The sequence below is a fragment of the Panulirus ornatus genome, chromosome 13, assembly GCF_036320965.1.
Source record: "Panulirus ornatus isolate Po-2019 chromosome 13, ASM3632096v1, whole genome shotgun sequence".
Taxonomy (NCBI): domain Eukaryota; kingdom Metazoa; phylum Arthropoda; class Malacostraca; order Decapoda; family Palinuridae; genus Panulirus; species Panulirus ornatus.
In genome coordinates, this window is record NC_092236.1 from 53497770 (window position 1) to 53514059 (window position 16290).

General features: G+C 38.8%; 1 protein-coding gene across 7 annotated transcripts in view; it reads left to right on the top strand.

Moving 5' to 3' along the window:
• LOC139752900 (uncharacterized) overlaps positions 1-16290 on the top strand; it is a 172176-nt gene that overhangs the window by 154041 nt on the left and 1845 nt on the right. For 4 of the 7 annotated variants that reach the window (XM_071668939.1, XM_071668937.1, XM_071668942.1 and 1 more), the window contains 5 exons: positions 4016-4136; positions 4849-5006; positions 9341-9503; positions 13406-13650; positions 15232-15409. In XM_071668939.1, coding sequence (XP_071525040.1) covers positions 4016-4136; positions 4849-5006; positions 9341-9503; positions 13406-13650; positions 15232-15409 — 865 coding nt within the window. The other 3 variants (XM_071668941.1, XM_071668943.1, XM_071668944.1) reach the window with 2 other exon arrangements.

Consider the following 16290-nt stretch of genomic DNA (forward strand, 5'->3'; position numbering starts at 1 on the left):
TCCCATACTATACAGTAAAAATAGACAAGAGGGTAATTACAAAATTACAGCAACAAAAATAACAGGAGAAACAAGATTCTTAGAGTCTTCAGATTCTCAGGCCTGTTTTTTACAAAGAAGCATGGGGAGTAGGGTGTGAAATAATCCATTAATGAAGCATCTCATGTTTGATTTTTTTTACTATAGCATCTTGAGGATTTATATATCGGGGAGTGGAAAGATGTGAAAATTCAAATCATATGTTCATGAGTGCTGCCAGAACTAGCACACTGAATGTCAAAAAAAAAAGAAAAAGAGTATTGTACCAGCTGAAAATGTATGTGAATAACTTCATAATTTGAACAATTAAATTTTATACAAAAAATGCTTTTGTTAATTGTATCATTGACAAAAAAGGTTGTACTTTTTATCTCCGAAAGGCAACACTGTCTGTAGATGTGCTAGCCAGGTAGATGCATAATGTTTTTGGAATAGATGATATTCTGAGCCAGCTGGCTAAATGTCATTCTTATATATTGGGAGAAGAAGTGAAGAAATTTTCAATGTACTTGGCAGTTGGAGGCCATAAACCAGGACAAGGAGAATTGAGACCAGCTAGATTGTCAAGATAAGTTAAAACCTAATGCATTAAGCACACATACTCTCACAGCAAAACAAAGCAGGAATTATTTTTATTTGATATCTAAATGGAAATGGATTCAGATGTGGGATAATCCGTGATCAGACAATTGTGACTAGGTCCTTAATAAGAAGGCTTGGGGATGAGGGTGAAGTGGGTCTTACAATGTATAGCAAGAAGACCATTAGAGTAAGGAAGGATCTGAGACCACAGAGCAGGGAAAATTAGTGGAAATTATTGAGAAAAAGATTAGGTATCAAAGTTGGAGAAGAATTAAAGAAAATGAAGGAGCAAATGATAGAGCATAATGGATGTCATCATTTGAAACAGGAACTCACAGAATTGAATAATATAGATTATTTTTTTTCTTCTTTTTTCCTGGCGCTACCTCACTGTAGGAGGGATGGGGTGTATTCCTGTATGGTGGGGTAGTAACGGGAATGGATGAAGGCAGCAAATATGAATATATACATGTGTATATATGTATGTGTCTGTGTATGTATATGTATGTATACATTGATATGTATATGTGCGTGTATGGGTGGTTATGTATATATATGTATGTATATGAGTGGTTGGGCCATTCTTCGTCTGTTTCCTTGTGCTACCTTGCTGATGCAGGAATTAGCGGTTAAGTGTAATGAATGAATTATAATTATTATGCTTAATCGCTGTTTACCATGTCAGCGAGGTAGTGCAAGGAAACAGACAAGAATGGCAAATCCACTCATTTTTATTTATTTATTATCTTATTATACTTTATCACTGTCTCCCATGTTAGCGAGGTAGTGCTAGGAAACAGACGAAAGAATGGCCCAACCCACCCATATACACATGTATATACATACGCGTCCACACATGCACATATACATACCTATACATCTCAACGTATACATATATATACACACACAGACATATACATATATACACATGTACATAATTCATACTGTTTGTCCTTATTCATTCCTGTCGCCACCCTGCCGCGCATGAAATGACAACCCCCTCCCCCCCGCATGTGTGCGAGGTAGCACTAGGAAAAGACAACAAAGGCCACATTCGTTCACACTCAGTCTCTAGCTGTAATGTAATAATGCACTGAAACCACAGCTCCCTTTCCACATCCAGGCCCCACAGAACTTTCCGTGGTTTACCCCAGACGCTTCACATGCCCTGGTTCAATCCATTGACAGTACGTCGACCCCGGTATACCACATCGTTCCAATTCACTCTATTCCTTGCACGCCTTTCACCCTCCTGAATGTTCAGTCTCCGATCACTCAAAATCTTTTTCACTCTATCTTTCCACCTCCAATTTGGCCTTCCTCTTCTCGTTCCCTCCACCTCTGACACATATATCCTCTTTGTCAATCTTTCCTCACCCATTCTCTCCATGTGACCAAACCATTTCAAAACACCCTCTTCTGCTCTCTCAACCACACTCTTTTCATTACCACACATCTCTCTTACCCTTTCATTACTTACTCGATCAAACCACCTCACACCACATAATGTCCTCAAACATCTCGTTTCCAACACATCCACCCTCCTCCGCACAACTGTATCTATAGCCCATGCCTCACAACCATATAACATTGTTGGGATCACTATTCCTTCAAACATACCCATTTTTGCTTTCCGAGATAACGTTCTCGCCTTTCACACATTTTTCAATGCTCCCCCACCGTATGACTCACTTCCACTTCCATGGTTCCATCTGCTGCCAAATCCACTTCCAGATATCTAAAGCACTTCACTTCCTCCAGTTTTTCTCCATTCAAACGTACCTCCCAAATGACTTGTGCCTCAACCTTACTGTACCTAATAACCTTGCTCTTATTCACATTTACTCTCAGCTTTCTTCTTTCACACACTTTACCAAACTCGGTCACCAGCTTCTGCAGTTTCTCACACAAATCAGCCACCAGCGCTGTATCATCAGCGAACAACTGACTCACTTCCCAAGCTCTCATCCACAACAGACTGCATACTTGCACCTCTCTCCAAAATTCTTGCATTCACCTCCCTAACAACCCCATCCATAAACAAATTAAACAGCCATGGAGACATCATGCACCCCTGTCCCAAACAGACATTCACTGAGAACCATTCACTTTACTCAATACACATGCCTTACATCCTCAATAAAAACTTTTCACTGCTTCTAACAACTTGCCTCCCACACCATATATTCTTAATACCATCCACTCATATACACATATATATACATAAATGCCCATACATGCACATATACATACATATACATATCAACATATACATATATACTCATACATATTCATATTTGCTTGCCTTCATCCATTCCTGCTGCTACCCCGCCACACAGGAAATAGCATCGCTACCCCCCTACTTCAGTGAGCAATAGATAGAAGTGGTAGATTGGAACATTTAGGCAGGAGTATTTGGTAGAAGTCGTAGGTAGGAACATTAGGCAGGAGCATTACATAGAATTAGTCTGTGGGAACATTAGGTTGGAGCCTATGCAAATACTGTGATAGAGTTGCCCTCTGCCAGTGGCCTGTTAAGGTTGAGGCACCAAAGGCTTAAGAAGTGACACTGGAGTTCACTAGTTATGGAGACTAGTTATGGAGTTCCAGGTGGGAACAGGCATCAGGGGTTTAGATTGATAGATATAGATATATATGTATATATATGCAAGTGAAACTATAAGGAAATAGAAAATACGAGGGTGTCAGTCACTTATAATTACGTCATCCAGACAGAGTATAGATCTAGAGAAACAGAATTTAACATACCAGCGGCCACTGGGTGTGACTGGCCAATTAATTAAAGAACAGGTGAAGCGATTAGGGTACAGGTCACCCTCAACGACCTCACCTCTCTCAAGTTACAGACTCAGGTAAATGTATATACTCTAGGAAACATTTACAATTTTTTCACTTATAAAGTTATCTGATTTATATAAACCAATAATTTGATTCATATTAATGTCCCTGCTATCTTTGATAAGAATCAGTTCAACAACATTCCTATCCATTGCTGAGTTATTGTATGTGATAAGACTGCTCCAGACTTTCCCTAACCATATAATTATTACTGAAGACTATATTAGTATCAGAAGTTTTTTTTATCAAAACAGGAACATTAAGCTAGTTTTCTCTCAAGAATTTGAATTAACAAGAAATTTGTTTGTTTCAAAATTTTCTTTAGAAGCATAAGGATTGGTTTGATGAAAATAGTGTATCATTCTGGTGATAAGGATGGTTGATATATTGTTGACATTATGTCACTATCTATGGGAGAGTAATTGTTAGTTGTGATGGTATGACCAACATTTATGTTGATTAAATTTTAAGATCCATTTTTGATCTTGAAATTATCTGTGGGTTTACCATGTTAAGATTGCATTCTTTATCATAGGTTTACCATATGCCAGTAATGTATGGAGGGTATGGATATGGATTTAGTCAGCCATGGACGTATACATTACCTGTAATGCCAACTCCTGCTGCAGATGATGGCAAGCAGACACCTGTTCCAGGTCAGTATTTGTGATTCCCCTATCAAAAAATGAAATGAAAGAAAATTATTGTGGCTTTATATTTTATATTTGTAGGGCTGTTAGTTCTTAAAAGTTCTATTTCAGCATTTTTGCTGACTCATGTGTTCTTTTGCATTTTTAACTTCTCAGATATAAGTAATTTTCATCCTTATTCACTCACATCATCATTTATTTTATGAACATTTACCTTCCCTGCCACTTACTTGTAACAGTTTAATTTATAATGAAAGCACACAAGATTTTCATATAAACATGATGCATATTGCTGGAAGACTTTCTGTGTACACTAACTCATTGAAGAATTGGGAGAGTATTGATTACCAAGTGCTTACTGTCACAGGAACCAGCTCGGTTTTATTAGGATGCAGTAACTGTAAGTATCACTTGGTTTTATATTGATATGGTTACAGTAAGCTGTGTTGATTATAGATTCACTAGAGTTCCTGTGGTGAACAGTTAGCTTATTATTTAAATGTTGCAGCATCCAGCAGTTGATTTAAGTATTACTTGACAAATTATCACTTAATTACAGTAAAGTCAAGATATGTTTCACTTGAACATCATAACTTTATTTATGTTTTGTTTCACTTAATTGTCCTTTGAGTGAGATAAACAGAGCTATAGATCCCTTCATATATGTTGCATAACTATTTTTCAGTTATGGTAGCACTATGTATATATTTCTCCAAAGGTGGTGAAGGGTACCAACAAATGGTTGCTGTTGGTGGATGGGGTCCAGGATACATGGGAGACTATGTACCTTCACATCCTGTGCCTGGGCCGCCCCAGCAAACCTACCCACCGCTCCTTAGAGAACCTGCTCCTGTACCATATCCGTCTTCACCTTATGTGAGTGTAATGACAAGTATGCTATAAGTACAATGAAACAATATTGGTTTCCAAATTTTTTGAAAAGCTGATCCAAAACAGAATCAAACATCCCTCTTTCATCCACTTTACATACAACAGACTCAGACACCCCATTACCATTGTTCACACTGACCTCACACAAACTCTACACAATATATCGTAGATGGCTACAACTAACCACGCACACTTCTGCACCGTAGTAGCTAGTGGTAAAAGATATCATCAAAGTTTTCTACACTGTCTCTGGACACATCCTGCATAAGAAGTTGTATGATAGTAGAGAATCTTCCAAAGATGGGGGCCTCTTGGAATTAATACTCCTTCCCCATACTCCCATACAGTACAGATAAATAATTACAAACAGTCAGGAACATATGTGATTCAGGAACATCACACTAATTTTTTTTTTTTATACTTGATCACCACTTCCAGCATTAAGGAGGTAGTGCCAGGAACAGACGAAGAAAGGCCACATCCACTCTTTATCTGTCATGTGTAATGTACTGAAATCATAGCTCCCTATATATCTTCAACCAGGCCCCACAGGCCTTTCCATGATTTACCCCAGACTCTTTTTATCCTCAGGTTCAGTTCATTTACAGCACATTGATCCCAGTATACCACATGTGGTTTCAGTTCATTGACAGCACATTGATTCCAGTATAGTACATCGTTTCAATTCTCTCTATCCCTTGGATGCATTTTACCCCTCTGCATGTTCTGGCCCAGAATGCTCAACATCTTTTTTTTTACTCCATCCTTACACCTCCAATTTGGTCTCCTTGTTCCTTCCACTCTGACACATATATCTTCTTTGTCAAACTTTCTTCACTCATTCTTTATTATATTTTTTTTTTTTTTTTTTTTTTTTTTTTTTTTTTTTACTTTGTCGCTGTCTCCCGCGTTTGCGAGGTAGCGCAAGGAAACAGACGAAAGAAATGGCCCACCCCCCCCCCCCCATACACATGTACATACACACGTCCACACACGCAAATATACATACCTACACAGCTTTCCATGGTTTACCCCAGACGCTTCACATGCCTTGCTTCAATCCACTGACAGCACGTCAACCCCTGTATACCACATGACTCCAATTCACTCTATTTCTTGCCCTCCTTTCACCCTCCTGCATGTTCAGGCCCCGATCACACAAAATCTTTTTCACTCCATCTTTCCACCTCCAATTTGGTCTCCCTCTTCTCCTCGTTCCCTCCACCTCCGACACATATATCCTCTTGGTCAATCTCTCCTCACTCATTCTCTCCATGTGCCCAAACCATTTCAAAACACCCTCTTCTGCTCTCTCAACCACGCTCTTTTTATTTCCACACATCTCTCTTACCCTTACGTTACTTACTCGCTCAAACCACCTCACACCACACATTGTCCTCAAACATCTCATTTCCAGCACATCCATCCTCCTGCGCACATCTCTATCCATAGCCCACGCCTCGCAACCATACAGCATTGTTGGAACCACTATTCCCTCAAACATACCCATTTTTGCTTTCCGAGATAATGTTCTCGACTTCCACACATTTTTCAAGGCTCCCAAAATTTTCGCCCCCTCCCCCACCCTATGATCCACTTCCGCTTCCATGGTTCCATCCGCTGACAGATCCACTCCCAGATATCTAAAACACTTCACTTCCTCCAGTTTTTCTCCATTCAAACTCACCTCCCAATTGACTTGACCCTCACCCCTACTGTACCTAATAACCTTGCTCTTATTCACATTTACTCTCAACTTTCTTCTTCCACACACTTTACCAAACTCAGTCACCAGCTTCTGCAGTTTCTCACATGAATCAGCCACCAGCGCTGTATCATCAGCGAACAACAATTGACTCACTTCCCAAGCTCTCTCATCCCCAACAGACTTCATACTTGCCCCTCTTTCCAGACTATTTCAGCACACCCTCTTCAGTTCCCTCAACCTATCTATCCATATGTACTTCTGATGCCTTTTCCAGGCTGGAACTCTCTTAAGGGGATGGCCATGGCATTAGACTATTGCTCTCTCAACCACACTCCTTTTATTACCACACATCTCCCTTACCTTTTTATTACTTACTCAATTAGACCCCCCTCACTCTACATACTGTCCTCAACCATTTCATTTCCAACAAATCCACCCTTCTCCACACAGCCTTATGTATATCCCATACCTCGCATCCATACACTATTGTTGGGACTGCTATAACTTCAAACATACGTATTTTTGCCCTTCCATATATCATTCTCTTCTTCCACTTATTCTTCATCACTTCCAGAACCTTCGCCCCCATACCCATATTATGCCTCACTTCCTCTACCATTGTTCCATTCGCTGTCATGTTCACTCCTAGTTATCTAAAACATTTCACTTCCTCAAAGTTTTCTCCATTCAGACTCACATCCCACCTAACCTGTTCCTCAACCTCCCTTTTAATCAAACTTACTACCAACTTCCTCCATTTACACACACTTCCAAACTCAATCACCAACTTCTACAGTTTCTTGCTCAATTCTGCCACCAACAGCGTATCAACAAAGTAGTTTGAGGAACTAGTGAGCAGCTGTTTTACTTGCACATGACCACTCTCTAGCCATTATGCATAATATACTGAAACTAGAGCATGTCATCTAGAGCCATGCTCCACAGACTCTTCCATATTCCTTGGTTCAGCCTGCTGATGTCTTGCCCTCCTTTAATACCACATTGGTACAATTCATTCCACCCATTGCTCATCTATCACTCTCCAAAATGTCCAGGCACTGGTATTCCAAATCTTCCTTCAATCCACTTGCTCCTTGGTCTTTCCATGCAAAGGAACATGGATATAATTATAAATATGCAGAAAAGAATCCAATGGAACTTAATGAATAGAACTATCACTCTCCAAAATGTCCAGGCACTGGTATTCCAAAGCTTCCTTCAATCCACTTGCTCCTTGGTCTTTCCATGCAAAGGAACATGGATATAATTATAAATATGCAGAAAAGAATCCAATGGAACTTAATGAATAGAAATTTGAGCAATTAAGTCATTTCTGTGACCAAACCACACATCTCTCGTACCCTTTCTTTACTTACTCAATCAAACCACCTCACACCACATATTGTCCTCATACATATCATTTCCAACACATCCACCCTCCTCTGCACAGCCCTATCTATAGCCCACGCCATGCTACCATATAACATTGTTGGAACCACTATTCTTTCAAACATACCCATTTTTGCTTTCTGAGATAATGTTTTTGCCTCCCACACATTCTTCAATGCTCCCAGAACTTTCGCCTCTTCCCCCACCCTGTGACTTGCTTCCATGGTTCCATCCACACTGCCAAATCCACTCCCAGATACCCAAAACACTTCACTTCCTCCCTGTTTTTCTCCATTCATACTTACCTTCCAATTGACTTGTCCCTCAACCCTACTGTATCTAATAACCTTGCTCTTATTCACATTTCCTCAGCTTTCTTCTTTCACACGCTTTACCAAACTTAAGTCACCAGCTTCTGCAGTTTTTATTGAGGGTGTAAGGCATGTATACGAGTAGGAAGAGAGGAAAGTGATTAGTTCTCAGTGAATGTCGGTTTGCGGCAGGGGTGCATGATGTTTCCATGGTTGTTTAATTTGTTTATGGATGGGGTTGTTAGGGAGGTGAATGCAAGAGTTTTGGAGAGAGGGGCAAGTATGCAGTCTGTTGTGGAAGAGAAAGCTTGGGAAGTGAGTCAGGTGTTGTTTGCTGATGATACAGCGCTGGTGGCTGATTTGGGTGAGAAACTGCAGAAGCTGGTGACTGAGTTTGGTAAAGTGTGTGAAAGAAGAAAGCTGAGAGTAAATGTGAATAAGAGCAAGGTTATTAGGTACAGTAGGGTTGAGGGTCAAGTCAATTGGGAGGTAAGTTTGAATGGAGAAAAACTGGATGAAGTGAAGTGTTTTAGATATCTGGGAGTGGATTTGGCAGTGGATGGAAGCGAAAGTGAGTCATAGGGTGGGGGAGGGGGTGAAAGTTCTGGGAGCGTTGGTTATCTCAGAAAGCAAAAATGGGTATGTTTAAAGGAATGGTGGTTCTGATGATGTTATATGGTTGTGAGGCATGGGCTATAGATAGAGTTGTGTGGAGGAGGGTGAATGTGCTGGAAATGAGATGTTTGAGGACAATATGTTGTGTGAGGTGGTTTGATCAAGTAAGTAATGAAAGGACACCTTAATGAAAGGACACCTTAATTTGCCTTTTCAGGGAAAGTGACAATAGATCATGTATTATGGAGAGGTTTGAACTGAAACTGAAAAGTCTAACTGCTTTCAATAATAAACAGAACAGTGGTCGTGAAGGCAACAGAGAATGTCCACCATTTCATCACCATCATCGTGGAAGAGGTAGAGGAGGCGGAGGTCCTCACCATTATAATCATTACCACCGAGGCAGTCATCACAATAACCATCAGTACTCAAATAGTTATCAGGGCAGCAATTTTCAAGGTGAGATGATTTATTATTTAATTTTCCAAAACTTTGGGGCAACTTGCTATCTCAGATTTGTCTCTTGTTGCATTTGCATTTGGGTAGTATATCAGTAATTTGCCCACAATGTTTGATTCATGTCATCACAATTTTCATATGAATACCTAAAAGTAGTCAAAAACTTAACAGTTTTGTTTGTGTTTAGCATTCAGGTAAGAGAAGGAGATGCACTTGCTTACTCAACATGCAGGTAAAAACAAGGGAAAAGTTAGAAGCAAAGAAGTCCTGGTACACCTATTCCTTGCTTAATGTTGTAGATGCACACATAGAGTACTTACCTACCTACAAGTACCTATAATGAAATTTTGCCATAATGGGTAGGGCTAGTCCACAGGGCTCACCAGATGTCTTGCCCTCTGAATTGCACTGTTTCTCTTTGCTATGAAACTTTTCAAATCATATTTGTTTTAAGGCCACTGAGATCTCCTCTAGCCGTGAGTCGTCTTCATTTAATTAATTCTTAAGTTAATCTGTGATGTTTCTCCAGGCATAGCAGTAATTAGATGCTCAAGTTTCTTTGTTGGACACTCATGAAGTTTTATTGGGTGTTTTTATTTCCAGGTGTCGTTCCAGACTTGAAAATGTTTTTTCTCTTATGATGAGATGCTTTTAGATTCTGTACATTGTTCTTTATTCCTTGCATTTTTTGCCACACGTAAATTGTCATATATCTTTCTCTTCTTTCTAGACTATACAGTTCCAGAAAATTGTGCCTTTTGTGATAATTCATACACTGCATACCTTGAATTTCATTTGTGAAGTGTTACAGTATTTTTTTTTTTTCATCATGTGTATTTTCATCAGTTTGTCTAAGTTTGTCTAGCATTCATAAAGAACAGTAACATTGTTTGCTTCTTATATACACACTGAACATTTCTGTCTTCAGTTTTTTGTATCATAATGTTCATGTTCAATACTATTCCATATTTGGCTCAAGTTCACTATCTTATCGATGTTTTCCACAAATTCAAGCTTTCTATTTGTAATGCTTCTCAGATCTCTAACATTCTGTCCACTCTATCTCTTTAACTGTTGGGCTATTATAAGAAAACACCACCATATTGTTAGGTGTTCTTTAACTTCTCATCATTGAATTCCATTAGGTTCTTTTCCACCCATTTACAGACTGTATCTAGGTCTCTTTGTAGTTCCTTTTAGTCTTCTGTGGACTCATCATCTTGCTTATTCTCATGTTTTCCACAAAGCACCAAACTGTCCTTTCCCTTATGTCTATGCTGCCTTTTATTTGTAGATTATTACTAACCAGGTGATCCACAATGTTTTTCTTTACAGACCTTTCAAGTATGTTAACCAGACTTGATGTTAGGCAGTCTATCTTTCTATATTTCTGTTGCCCATTCCCTTCGAGAATTCCCATTGAGGGATTATTACTAACCAAGTGATCCACAATGTTTTTCTTTACTGACCTTTCAAGTATGATAACCAGACTTGATGTTAGGCAGTCTATCTTTCTATATTTCTGTTGCCCATTCCCTTTGAGAACTTCCATTGAGGGAGTGGCCATGGCAAAGGAATCTCCACTTATCCCTGTCCTTCCATTCCTCCCTCATATACATCATTCCATGCATTCTTCCCCTATTTATCTCCTTCTAGTACACTTCCACCATATTTCATTATGTCACAGGAGCTATCCCTCTTGCACCATTCCTTCCTTTCTTACTATTATACACTCCTTAAGAATTCCCCATCCTGCATTTTTTCCACATGCCTAAACCACCTCAGAGTATTACGTTTATGTTAGGCAATCTGGTCTAAATGGTTTTGGTAGCAATTTTGATCTACCTTTGCATATTAGTATTTTGTATGCAATTTTGTTTGTGTCTGTAATACTAGATTCGTCTGTACTCTTTCTCAATAAAATCGTGAGGGGCTTCATTATCATCGCTTTTGTACTTTTTTTAGCGATATGGCTGGGATTCCATCAGGTCCCTTTGCTGAGTTCCCCTAAAGTTAATGAATCACCTAAATTATTCCACTTTCTGTTATGCTGATGTCTGTAAGAACATGCTTATCTGTGATTAGATATTTTGTAATTTATGTCATCTATCTATTTTCTGTGTGAAAAACCAATGTTTATTTTTTAACTATCATTTGGCATATTCTTATGGGGTAATTTTTGTAATAATTCTCAACTTTTAATGATCCACTTTTAATTTTTAGTTGTTTATTCATATATGGATATAGATCTTTTGGATTTTGTTTCATGCCTTGGATTACTTTTTCTTTATATAGCCTCAATTCTCTTCTCTGCAATTCTCTTAATTACCTGACCTCATTTGGTATCTCATCTTTTTTTCCCCCTGAGTTTGCTCTATTTCTTCATGAATATTATTCATTTTGCAATTATTTGTCTGTGTTCTGTTTTGGATTAATGTTAGGAAGACATTTGCTCCACTTTTTACTTGCTAAAAAAGTTGCTGACTTCACTCCAGTTAATCCTGTCTGAATAATTCAGAACTTTTGGTTGGTTGGATTGTTTATGCCTTTTTTAGCATTTGGTCTGTCTGCTGCTTTCATCCCCCTGATTACTAGTCACTTCTGTGATGTTATTAGAGATGCTAGTCTTGTTGACCTTAATGTCTGATGAGTGTCATATGTGATGAGTAAGTCACTGGTTGTCTGGTTTCTTGTTGGTATGTGTATAATTTGCAGTAGATTGAGTCTCAAATATTGTCATTAACATCTATAATTGTTGCCTCTCATCAGCATTGTTAGTAGTCATTTTAAATTTGTATCTGTAATGTGTACCACTACAGCCATTCCCCAAATTAAAGTTCCTTGACCATACTGTTGTTGGTTCAGGTTTACCTAAATTTGTCATCAACTCTTCTCTTTTTAAGACTCAATTAAGCTGTCTTGATTCCAGGTGTACACACACACACACACACACACACGCACACACGCACACACATGCACACACACACACACACACACACACACACACACACACACACACACACACACACACTTATTTGTAGCAACAGTAGTTAGGGAGGACCACTCATTGCAATCAGGGTTGAGATCAGGGTCAGGAATCTCAGTTTTGCAAAATTAATTTCAAAATTGATGTGTATCCCACTCTAAGTGGTTAGGAATGGAGTTAAAGATAACAGATAAAGTGATGATTTCATTTGTGAACAAACATGAGATTTTTTTATTTAGAAACAAATTTTTTTTATATCAGGTGGACCTTTGACCAAATGGAGTTTGATGAATTACTTTTGCCACATTTTTTTTCACTGTACTAATATTAAATACTTTTACAGGTAAAAGATATTGTGCAGATGTTTTACATTTTATATGATCTGATGTAAAAATGTAAAATTTTCTGTGCATAAATCTAATTACCTTACAGTAGTATCTTGAGTGCAATACATTTAGATGATTAAGTTGTGCTTTTGGTACTTATTTGATACATGGGATTGACAGTCTCATTATTCATGAATCATCATCTAAATTTTTTAGACAGAAACGATCAATAATGGTTTTGAATGACTTCAAGAACGCGTCTTTATTATGAAGGGGAACAGGAAAGTATAATGCTAATATGAAGTTTTAATAGTGGATTGAAGATTTTTAGTTTAATTTATTGAACATATGGTTGACAGTTTTTTAGATAAATGACATGGCATTTAGTAGACTTACACAAAAATTTGAAGTTTAGGTGTCAAGTGTTCTTTACTGTGTAATTACCTTTAAATTTTAATTGCTTTTTGTGGGTCAAATATAAAATCGTTTTCTGCTAACCTCTAGATAGACCTCATTTCATGTCATTTCATGTAGAGTAATTTGAGATCTTTCAGTTGATATTTTGAGAATGTAAATTGTACCTGTGTCAGATCCATCAACGTTGAGTGTTTCCTCCGGAGGTATGGGTCGTGGCAGTCAACGCTCTCTACCCCCAAGGTTTCATCGAGGTGGAGGCACCCCACCTGGTCGAGGTATTAGACAGTTTCAGAATTGTGGTAATCCCCATCAGTCAAGTAGTATGCCCCCACACCACCATCGAAGTCACCAGTATGAAGGACAACCTCTAATGCACATGGGTTCCAGGAAGTCAAGCTCTGATAGCCTAGCATCCCAGGTATGCCATGGAGACAAACTGTATCTGATGTATTGTACTTTATTAGTGAGTGATATCTGCATCATCAAAACTTCAGAACGATTGTGACTTGGACATTGCCAGATTTTTTATTTGTCGACTTTTTATTGTATTAGAAAAATACACATATAAAAAAGATAGGAATGATAAAGCATTTAATGATAATTCACTCTGATAAGTTGTTAGTACCAGCACAACTCAGTAATACCTAATCAACCATATGTATGTCATAAGAGTCAAACTTCAGTGTTTTAGATTGTAACTACTAAACAAGTCCCTTGCATCATTAGAGTATCCTGTTTAACTTCCATGTGCTTTCCTGATGAAAAATTAAGATACTTCATATAACAGAACTAAATAATGGGTCTTTTTGGTCTTAAGCTAATGGCATCTCTTTTCCATTCTGACAATACTGTAGCTGTCTTTCGTATTTACAGAGCAGCTTTCTTTGGTTCCTGTTTCTCCACTCACTCTACCTTGGATGACTCTTACATTCCTTCGCCCTCTGATGCTCCTCTTACTAAGCCCATGCCATTCCCATAATCTTTCTTGGAACTGTCTGAAAAGTGCTTCTCTTTCTGGACACAAATGAGGCTTATGTTCCTGACTGCATCCATCCCCATCTACAGAAAGAGTATGTCTCTGAATTTGCACCTGTGCTTGGTCATCTTTTGTTTTTGTTTAAAAATTAGAACTTTGCCTTCTTCTTGGAAGCATTCATTGGTGCAACCCATCCTTAAGAGGGGGTGATTGTTCTTACCCCTTTAACTATTATCCTGCTGCTTTGACACCTACCATTTCCAAACTCTCTGAGTCCCTCCTCAGCTCCCATATCTTTATGGATATCTCAGTGTGGTAGACAAAATCTGGTTAAGTTTAATTCCCTCAACTTTCCTCTCTCCTTTGAAAGTTCTGTTATTCCACCTCTTGACTCATTGAATGTACTTAGTGTTACTGGAGCCTTCAGCATAAAGAAAAAATAATTACTATTCTGATATGTCATTCAGTCCCTCTCTCCATCATATGTTAATGCCTGTAACACTACAAATATGAACAGTTTAGTCAATTTAGATATTCATCATGACTAGAACATCACTCAGCCCTATTTTGTGTATCAATTGGTATCTCATTCATTGGATGGAAAATTTAGTCCTAGTCAGACTATATTAATTGGCATTCAAGAACAATACAATAAGTAACACCCATACACCTTTCTTTTCTCTTTCACTAGCAACATAACTTCATCATTCCACTACTTACTACCCTTTCTTTAATGCTCACCTTCTGCTTGCCACACACTTCTCTCATACATCAGCACTGCTTCCATAAATACCTTCCATTCCTTACCCACTTCATTCACTCTCACCTGCCATTCTAGAAACTCACAATCTCTCCTGGTATCTCTCCATGCAAGCTCTTTTTGAAGCTCGCTCACTTTCCTGTTGAGATTTCATCATTAGATGTGTTACCACAGATGCCATGTTTTTCATTATCTTTTTTTATTTAATGTGACCAGTCTTGTAAAATATTGTAATGTTGCCATCTCTTTATGACTTTTGGCAGGTTGTTTCAAGTGCAAATGTAGGATCAGGTGGGCTTGCCTCCCCACCCTTGGTCCCTTTCATGGAATCTGACCGACCCCATGGGGTGATGCCTCTTCCTCCACAGGACACTCCCCCTCTTCCTCCGCAAGACCACATGCCAATGCCAGCACCTCCAGGATACTTTACTGCTCCTCCTGGTAATTGTTTTAACGTTGCTTTTTTTTTTTAATACCTAACTCTTGGCCTTAGGGTTTCATTTCCAACACTGTGAATCTGTTTTTCAAGTTGACTTTTCACTCATGGTGTAAATTTGTTTAGGGGGAGACTGTTACCACCTGTATATGTAAGCAATTATGGTCTTTCTTTATCTTTTCCCGGTGGTACCTCACTAACATGGGAAACCGATCAAATATGAAAATAAATAAATATTCCTAGTGAATGTCAGTTTTTGGTTGGGATGTGTGATGTCCCTATAGTCGTTTAACTTGTATATGGATGGGGTGGTTAGGGAGGTAAATGCAAGAGTTTTGGATTGAAGCAGGGCATGTTAAGCGTCTTGGGTAAACCATGGAGAATTTTGTGGGGCCTGGATGTGGAAAGGGAGCTGTGGTTTCGGTGCATTATGCATGACAGCTAGAGATTGAGTGTGAACAAATGTGGCCTTTGTTGTCTTTTCCCAGCGCTACCTCGCACATGTGGGAGGGGGGTTGTCATTTCATGTGTGGCGGGGTGGCGACGGGAATGAATAAAGGCAACAAGTTTGAATTATGTACATGTGTATATTATGCAGTCTGTTGCATCTCTGGTGGCTGATTCATGTAAGAAATTGCAGAAGTTGGTGACTGAGTTTGGAAAAGTGTGTGAAAGAAGTTGAGAGTAAATGTGAATAAGAGCAAGCTCATTAGGTTCAGTAGGGTTGGGGAACAGGTTAATTGGGATGTAAGTTTGAATGGGGAAAAATTGCAATAAGTGAAGTGTATTAGATATCTGGGAGTGGACTTAGCAGCGGATGGTACCATGGAAGCAGAAGTGAGTTACAAGGTGGGGGAGGGGGTGAAGGTTCTGGGAGTGATGAAGA